The sequence below is a fragment of the Phaethon lepturus genome, unplaced genomic scaffold (genome assembly GCF_000687285.1).
Source record: "Phaethon lepturus isolate BGI_N335 unplaced genomic scaffold, ASM68728v1 scaffold20373, whole genome shotgun sequence".
NCBI classification, from domain to species: domain Eukaryota; kingdom Metazoa; phylum Chordata; class Aves; order Phaethontiformes; family Phaethontidae; genus Phaethon; species Phaethon lepturus.
The window spans coordinates 284-10,313 of record NW_010529968.1 but is presented as its reverse complement, the minus strand read 5'-3'; the positions used below and the strand labels follow the sequence as shown (position 1 = coordinate 10,313).

At 37.6% G+C, this 10,030-nt stretch overlaps 1 protein-coding gene across 1 annotated transcript; it reads right to left on the bottom strand.

Annotated features, from left to right (window-relative positions):
- Positions 1-503: 503 nt before the first annotated feature.
- Positions 504-8,946, bottom strand: LOC104618501 (solute carrier family 12 member 2-like; the record flags this gene model as incomplete). Its single annotated transcript, XM_010284119.1, has 5 exons — positions 504-583; positions 2,543-2,649; positions 2,858-2,998; positions 5,054-5,165; positions 8,847-8,946. Coding segments are annotated over 5 exons (540 nt in total), but the record flags the coding sequence as incomplete, so codon positions are not given.
- Positions 8,947-10,030: the final 1,084 nt, after the last annotated feature.

The following is a 10,030-nucleotide window of genomic DNA, read 5'->3' as shown; positions in this document are numbered from 1 at the left end:
TTCCAACCTTAGTGATTCTGTGATTCTACATTGAAAATAGAAAACCTTTCCAAACTTAAGACAGACTACTGCTGAGGTCTCTAAATTAATGTGTGTAGGGATTTGCAGCCTGCAGCAGACCCACAGCATTCTCAGATCATACAACATTTGTTGTGGTTTTCATGGTTTCTAGACTTGAGTCCCAAATACTTGATACCAATTTGGCAGCCTCTTCACTTTGTTTCAGTAAAACAGTAAATCCTTGGGAAGCAATTATACACAGCTTACAAATACAGAAAGCTGAAACACACAGAAAACCAAGTTCTGTAGCTGAACATTTTTCTTAATTATTCTTAATTTACGTTTCAGACTTGGTAATTTCAGTGATCTTTAATTCTATAAGATAGGTGGTGTTTTGGTTTGTTGTTTTTTTTAATAACTTATCTTCATTTAGTATTTTCAGATAGCAGTGTTAAAAGGTAATTAGAACAGCTATTCACCAGATGAAAAAAAAATAATCTTACCTTGGCCCTGAAGGTGAGAAATGTCCAAGCCCTCCTTCAGGCGGATGACAACTACACCATACTGAATATCAAAGGCATCACTAAACAAAAGGAACAAAAATAAAAAATTTTACAACTTCTTCTTTCCCAACAGACCTACTATACAAACCCTCGAACAAATTCCAGTGACTAAACACTGTCATTTAAACTCCCAAATCATAAATTTGTGTTACAATTTCAGTTTCAATTTCAAACTATCAATTGCATCAGTGAACTGTACACCATATCCTGAAAAGCAACACATGGAAAGGATATCTATTCCCCCTCTTCCCTCTCTCCCCTGTGTAAAGAAAGATTAAATAAAAGCAACATGAACAGGTCAGTCAAGTTCTGCACAGATGATGACAAGATGCACTGAGAAATCTAAATTTTTATCTCCTCCCATCAATTGAGGGATTTATTTTGAGTAGATCTCCTAGATCTAACAACTAAAATTTTCTGATGTCTTTACAAAACATGTGTGTATTAAAAACACGTATGAAGTTGTAATTTAGTATCAAATTATCATCTGTAAATTAGCTATAATGTGCCTATTTCCATTATATTTGATGGGGAAAGCACTAGCTTCTTTAAAAAATAAATTAAGAGGGAAAACTTCATTATTGTAGAAACAAGCAAAACCCTGAATAGGGCCGAGTAAAACTGGAGTAAAATGAATGACAAAAAAACCCCAAGATATAAGACAAAAAACCATGAACTTAACTATATCATACAGTTTGCATTAGCCATTAATCATCAGTCCTTTTAATATAGATACCTCATTACAAACCATAAATTGGAGAACTCCCTCCCACATCATTTCCACAGACAGAAATTTCTCAAGATTTCACTCATTAAACACTTCTCTTTAGAAGCAGTAAGAATTGATTAGAAACGTTCAAAGTATCAACATATTCTATAATAAATGCAAGAAAAATTGAGGTTGATTTAAGAAGATGATCTTTTGTCCATTACTGAACATTTTAAATTCATTATTTAATTTGTTAGATCTGTAAAGATTAGATGTGTTTCCTACTGTGTGCTTCAGAAGCTTCCAATTTTCCAGCGTTTTCCAAAATACACTTGACCTATAGTTACTACCTCCTGAGATTTCTCTTTCAGGATGTGGAGAACCACACGGCTTGTTAGCCTTGACAGATCTTCCAGCACAAGCCATTCAAAAATAAAACAGGAAAAAAAGAAAAACCAAGAACTAAACAACAAGTTTCCGTATTTTTCACTGCATTTGGTGCTCCTGCTTTTCTCTTAAGGAACTGGGAGAGTGGGAGGGTATGAATTTTTCCCTTTTCTAATCTCTGCCTATAATCCCCCATCTTCTCTTTCTTTCAAATGCACAGTAAATGAGAAGTGTAAAGCAGAAATGAAGTGGGCTAAGCAGCACATAAGGAAAACAAAAAACCCTCTGTATTAAGTGCAAGAAGCAAGTTTCAGGTTTCTTAAGTGTTTGTAGCACAAGTTATTCTATTAAATTTTTCAGCCAGAACTGGTCTGCCTTTCAGTGGTGTTAAATTACTCTAGGGTTTCCTTTCCCATCTCCTTTTTGGCTATTATATTACTTTGGGTGACAGTGCTGTGTATCTTGCAAGTAAAATATTTCTTGTATAGGAGAGCAAGATTTAACGAAGATACAACTTCAGCACAAGCATTGATTCATTCTCTACTACACTTAATCTGTACAGGAGAAGGTTAGGAAAAACCTTTCAAAAGAAACTATGCTTTAAAGAATTCAGCAGGCTGGCATCTAAGACACTAGTTCCATCTCTAAAGATGGTTAACTCTTAGACCACTGCCACAAGTCTTTCTAGATACAGAGAGAATTATATACAAGTCTAATCTTTTTAAACTATAAAGACTTGCTTATTAATTTCTGTATCAGAAAAAAAATATTGCAGACTGTTGGATAAGCAATATGGAAAATCTGAGTCTAGAACTAAGATCTTCTTATTACCAAACCTACTGAAATGGAACATAAGAGCTACAGCTCTGCATTTTCTACTTACTGGAATAAATTTATATAGGTTTCAACATCTCTCATGTCACCTTGTCTCCAGTTTTTCTTAAATCCAACAACAAGGGTGTTAGGTCTCATTCTACCCAGACCAGCAGCCTAAGAACAAAAAATGTTTTTTAAAACCATGTTATTGAAACAACTAAAGGTTCGATTATTTTCTTGAGCAGAAAACAAACTACTTTTCACCTAAGTTTTAAAGATTACTTTGAAGTATTTTAACTTCACAAAGTTTAAACACACTTCCAATTTTGATGTTCATCTTCACCACTTTCATTAAAAAAAAAAAAATTTGAGAGAGGTGTACCTGCATTAAGTATTGTCCTCCATCCCTCAAGTCCTCTGCATGCACTGGTGCATAGAAAGCCTTCATCTTGTTTTTAATTAGCCATCGCTGATATTTAGCCAAATCAGTTGCCAGTTCCTTCATGGCTTGCCTCCGAGGACCCTTTCAAAATAAGGAAATAAAAAGAGGAGAGGGGACAAGAATTATGAGTATGAGTTGTAATAAAGTTATCCCCCCCCTTTTTTTTTTTAATTTCACTGCTAGAATCCAGTTCAAACTTGAAGAACTTCAAAACATGCTTCCACTCTAACAAGAAAAAACAAAACAACAGAATACCAAGCATTAGCAGCAGCAAAGAGCGGACCAGATTCTTATTTTTAGGAAGAGGGTTACTCAAGCTTTAACTTCCCCAGCAGGTGGCACAAGCATAACGTAGTTCTAAAAGGAAAGGACTTTGTAATAAAACATACACAGATACAGGATGACTTAGTATTAGGCTTTATGCAGTATTTGTTTCAAGCCATACAAGTGTGCCTCTGTACATAATCCTAATCAGAAAGCCTTTGTCACAATAGTGTCACTTCTGCAGCTTTATGTTGCAGTCAAAGTCATCTGCTCTTTAAATACTTTCTTTTTATTACTTCCATGAGGATGAATATTGCATTCCTCCTAGACATCAAAATGCAGAATACAGGATGAGGTATAATCAAGAACCAAGTGTCCCAGATTTTGCAGAAGGATACAGACTCTGACCAAATGGTCAGAGTTAGTAGTGTCATCCTTCTTGTAGAAAAGCAACTTTAAAAAGAGAGAGGATATGCTTCCAGAAAATCTCTAATCAGAATCACTTTCCTGCAAGAAGGATGACACTACCTTATTCTTTTCAATTACAGCCCTACTTTTGAAAGGCAGTAATTCCATCTATGATATCTTACCTCTCTAGTTATTACTCAGTTTCTGTCCTTTGCACTCACTGAAATTTCACATTTGCATAGACAGGAATTAAAACAATTAAAGTTTCTGAAGACAAAACTGGCCAATATTTGCTTCACAAAATGTACGTTCTGTGGATTGCATAAACTTGATTGCTCTTAGCTATTCATTAGATCAGAAGGAGGTCATATTTAGTTAAGTGTGGTAAATTTAAACATCCTTAAGAATAATCAATTCTTTTCTGTAAAGTTACACTTGCTTAAATGTTCTTAACAATGTGACAGAAAAAGTTTGGCCTTAAAATATGAAGTTGAACTACACAATCCTGATACGCTAAAACATACTTCCAACGTTTATTAAAGATGCAACAGCCTCTCTGTAGCTAACTGAAGTTCTGAAACAGATCATAGTATAACAGCCACCTTGTATCACAGTTAAGACAGCTCATGACAAGCGTGATTTTAAAGAACAGTTACCAGAAGCTTGCTTCTTTCTCCCCACCCCACCACCTCCACAGGTCTGCCATAGAAGGTACTACTTTTTTTTTTTTGTATGTCCTTGCATAACAGCTCTCACACACCCCCAACCCCCAAAAAACCCACATCTCATAGCCTGACAAAAAAAACAGGGAGAGTTAATGAAATACTAGGGGCTAGGCAGAAAGGGAACAAGAAACCTGTCCACATTACTGTTTCACCTGCCAATGAAATGAATTTGATAACTGAAGGAATAAAAAAATTACATGAAAGGTTAAGAGCAATTTTTAATTATTAGCTAAATTGATATTGAAATTACTGCTCAAGAAAGTGGATTTTAGACCAGGCTTTGTAAGAAATCTATGCAGCAATCAATCTCCCTGAAATGGTAACACAGAGGAAATCTAGCTGTACACTGCGCATCATTTTGACCAATTGCTCTGTCCAAAACATGAGGACATGAGGCTGTATGACACAAGCACAGATAAGAGACCCAGGCTGTAATCCAATGTTCACTTTACTCCTACAAAACTTCCTCAGCATTTAAACATCTAGTGATCAAAGGTACTAATTTTGCAAAGTTTCTCCTGTAGTATACCTAACTGAAATAGTGATGACCCATACGCAAGTGGGTCCTACCAGTAAATCTCTCTTTTTGCACTTCTCAATGTTTAATGATGCTTTCATTTAAAAACAAACAAACAAACAAACAACAAAAAACCCCACACAAACAAGAATAACAAACAAAAAGCAAACAGGTTAAAACACAAAACAAAACAAAAGCCAAGTAAAGATAGAATACACTTACCATATGTACATGACCACAGATCATCAAGCCTACGTTCTTGGTGAAAGCATGGACAAGGTGAAGCAAAGCTGGACGTGCATTTGGGGCACCAGTCATAATTAAGCACTGAGGCCTACAATGTGAATACATGAGGAGGAAAAACAAAGGTTGGAATTAATTTCATCTGTAGTTGTGGGGCTTTTGTATTAACAGAAGTTTCCTACAAGTATTTGCTATAAGAACGTAACTGTCACTGGAGCGGTGGTAACCTCATGTACTTTTACAAGACTACATTACGTTAAGTAAAGAACAATTTTTCCACAACTGTCAGCAGACCTATGATTAATTGGTTACAAACTTAAATCTGAGTAAATCTGAAAATCCACACATTTAAAAAGATTAGAAACAGATTTTAGACACGACTAGGTCAGAGGGAATAATTTCTTCCCCCATTTGTAAGTTACATCCCTTTGCATTTTCTAGCTTAGATTCTTCTGTGCCCAACAGAAAATTTGTAATCATACGCTTTTTTAAAACTACTGTCATTCGGAAGGTGCAGCCAAACAACTGCAAGTTATTCTAGACAACTTCCTAATGAGTATTAAAAGATGGAAATGTCCAAACTTCAGAACTCAATTCAGGAGATAATTTTTCATATCATAAGAATCACATGAAGTCATCTGTCTCAGCCTCTATAGCAGCTCCACTTCATTCTCCTTATTAGAATCATAGAATAGAATCATAGAATCATTTAGGTTGAAAAAGCCCTTTAAGATAGAGTCCAACCATAAACCTAGCACTGCTAAGTCCACCACTAAACCATGTCCCTAAGGACCACATCTACATGTCTTTTAAATAACCTCCAGGGATGGCGACTCAACCACTTCCCTGGGTAGCCTGTTCCAGTGCTTGATAACCCTTTTGGTAAAGAATTTTTTGTTAATATCCAGTCTAAACCTCCCCTGATGCAATTTGAGGCCATTTCCTCTCGTCCTATCACTTGCTACTTGGGAAAAGAGACCAACACTCACCTCACCACAACCTCCTTTCATGTAGTTGTAGAGAGCAATAAGGTCTCCCATGAGCCTCCTTTTCTCCAGGTGAATCAACCCCAGTTCCCTCAGCCATTCCTCATAAGACTTGTGCTCTAGACCCTTCTCACAAGCTTCGGTTGCCCTTCTCTGGATGTGCTCCAAGCACCTCAATGTCTTTCTGGTCGTGAGGGGCCCAAAACTGAACACAGTGTTTGAGGTGCGGCTTCTCCAGTGCCAAATACAAGGGGATAATCACTTCCTTAGTCCTGCTGGCCAGACTATTTCTGATAAAAGCTACTGGCCTTCTTGGTGACCAAGGCACACTGCCAGCTCATATTCAGCCAGCTGTCAACCGAGACCCCCAGTTCCTTTTCTACCAGGCAGCTCTCCAGCCACTCTTCCCCAGGCCTGTAGTGTTGCATGGGGTTGTTGTGACCCAAGTGCAGGACCCGGAACTTAGCCTTGTTGAAGCTCATACCGTTGGCCTCAGCCCATTGATCCAGCCTGTCCAGATGGCTCTCTAGAGCCTTCCTACCCTCGAGCAGATCAGCACTTCCACCCAACTTGGTGTCATCTGCAAAATGACTGAGGATGCACTCGATCCCCTTGTCCAGATCATTGATAAAAGATATTAAACAGAACTGGCCCAAGTACTGAGCCCTGGGGAACACCACCTGTGACTGACATCAACACTCCTGCTCAACGTGGTATCATCTGCAAACTTATACTATAAATAAATAAATATCGAACTGCTCTGGTTTAGAATATATCTCTAGAACTCAAAACATTTTTGCTATATGTCAGAAACCCGTATCAGACCAAAACCAGTTGTCCTAAAGATACTGTGCTTAAAACTGGCTTACATTAAGGTCTAGATCTTCTTGGGATAACAATTAAAGAAGTTTAAAACTCAGAAAGCTATATACTAGCTTCCCAAAGAAAACAGCTGAACTTCCAATGCAATCCTAAATACATACTGACCATCAAAGTATTCATTTACTCTATCAGCAGAAGCAGAAAGTTACACCTGGCAAGAATTTTCTTATGAAGCTTGTTTCTACATCAAAGTCTGCAACCCAAAATAGACTCACAGCACGCAGAAGTGAGGCTGCAGCACTAATCACAGTTAGATATTGTGAATTATTTAATGCCAGTCTTTAGATTGGCATTAGGGCAAGTTTGAAAATCGCTGGTCATGATACCTAAGCCACAAAAAAGTTTCTGAATGTAGACTGTTTTTCCTGTTAACAATGCAGCTTGATGGAATAGGTAATACAATATTTGTAAATAAATCAGGGATTTTAATGCCACCTAAGGACTTAGGAATTCAGAAAGAAGAGCTGTTTCATAATTAAACTTCAAGTTTTGTGGTTTATACCTACAACAGCCAACTCTCTTCAGTTTGGAAGTGGAAAGCCCATCAATACTCATACATTTGTAATTTAGTTTTACTATCATATTCTTTGAGGTTGTGCTGGTACTTATCACGACTGGTTGACACATCTAATTTCAAGTGTCTGTAGGTATGCAACATAGACATTGTAAGTACCTATCCTGTACTTCTGCAAGAAAATTTAGTCACTTCCAAGAGAAGCTAGGGGTCAGAATTGCAGTTTCTTTCCAACTGACAGGAAATACTATAGATCTTTTCTTAGAAAAACTGTGTTGCTGCCATGTTCTGCATTCTGGACTTAGCCTCAGACAATGACATCTGTGTTAAGAATCTCCTCCTTGAACTCACCCCTTATTAAACTCTGTCTTAAGCACGCAGTCTCCCTTCGTACACAACATAAGATTTTAGTAGCTAGATTCTTTTGCTAATGCACTGAGCATAACAGAGTACTCACAGCTGCAAGGGATGAGAGAGGCTTTCTAGACTAAGTGTCAGCACTATAAATCCTGTGCTTGGCATAGGCAGCATGTAGGAGGTGACTGGTCTGTTTGAAAGGAGACAAGTCAACAGAACCTCCATTCTTGGAAATATTCAAAACTTGACTGGATATGGCAGAGAGCAATCTGATGCAACATTAAATTTGCATCTAACTTTGCAGCCAGATCTATGGTGAAGCAGTCGAGTCAAAGATTGGACAATACCACATGGTAAAGTCACATTCAATCTACGATTATATTTCTTTGGAGGAATTAGTTTAAGTCAATACTTTCTGTTAAAATTTTTTGAAGCATCTTTCTTCTACAATAGCTTATTCCAGGAAAGTGGCATAAATACTATAGGACAGAACACTGCCTCCTTGAGTAGGACCTTCCTGGTTAGCCAGACAATAAGTCAGTTCTCATCTTCAGTTGTGTGAAAAACACACATGCAGCCTGTTTGCTATTACTGAAGTGCAATGGCAGAGTTCGTCTAATGTGAAATAGCTGGTGTTGAGAACAACATCCACATTATACACATCTTGGGGATTTTAGGTTAGATCAGTTTTATCCCAAGCACATGGACTGAATGCTCATTAGCAGTTTGGAACCTATCTTCAAATTCAGTTTCATCAAAGAGGAACGCAATTCATAATATATGATGCAAACCATGAGGCATCTGACAATAAGCAGGCATCATCCACAGACTTGCTTCTAAAGTACACTCTTAATCAGAAATAAAATGGTAACGTAAATATATCCAGAGGATGTCCATGGTGGTGAAATTCAAAGTTGTTATAACCCACAGGAGATGAATAGGCATTCAGTGGAAACCATGACAGCAAACATCATGACAGTACTCTACTCAACACATAAAAGTAATTTCCTATGTCTTTAATATTAACTGTTACCTGAAGTTTTTCACGTGATCTTCCACTCCTGAGAGCCGAATAGAATGCTGTAGTGCATTCAAGTAAGTCAAAGCTTGCGTTGAGGATCCCCAGTTCACATCTGTTGGAAGATTTGAAGTTCCAGTATTTTATTTAAAGCTGTTCATTGTAAAACTACATCATCACAAAATGAATGTCAAATACCAAGTGAAAACACAGAAGATTTAAGCTTCATCTTGGTACATTCTACACAATACTAGTCACCAAACCCTGCAGCTAAGTAGGCAATTCTATTTAAAGATAAGGTTTCTGTAGAAGTTTTAGCAAACAAGTTAAGAGTTTGATACCTTACAATTATAGGAAGAAAGAATTGAAGGGGTTTTTTCCCCCCAACATTTCAAGATTGTGATTACTTCACAGTCAAAAAAACCACTTCAGTAAAAACTGCCGTGCTTAGTTATTTTATATCACAGTAAAGGAAAAAGTAATCTCAAAACACTGCATAAACAAGGTCAAATACTTTCAGTGAAAAACTGTTAGACTAAACAGTTCCTTTTACATTATTATTTTTATACGGAAATTAAATATCCCAGTATTCTCTCTATTTGTTCCCATATACATCTTTTGATAGCTACAATGATTTTATCATCTAAGTACTTCATAATTTTCATAACCCAGGATGCAGGATTTTCCTTATTTTCAACTTCAGCAACACTTTTTGATTCAGTATTCAGAGTATTGCTCTATCTTGCACTTACAGAATCATAGAGTTGTTTGGGTTGGAAGGGACCTTTAAAGGTCATCTAGCCCAACCCCACCTGCAATGAGCAGGGACATGTTCAACTAGATCAGGGTGCTCAGAGCCCCTTCCAACCTGATCTTCAGTATTCATTTCCAGGGATGGGGCATCTAACACCTCTCTGGGCAACGTGTGCCAGTGTTTCACCACCCTCATCCTGAAAAATTTCTTCCTTATATCCAGTCTGAATCTACCCTCTTTTAGTCTAAAACCATTACCCCTTCTCCTATCACAACAGGTCCTGCTAAAAAGTCTGTCCTCATCTTCCTTAGAAGCCCCTTTCAAGTACTGGAAGGTCTCCCCAGAGCCTTCTTTTCTCCAGGCTGAACAACCCCGACCCTCTCAGCCTGTCCTCACAGGAGAGGTGTTCAATCCCTCTGATCATTTTGGTGGCCCTCCTCTGGAC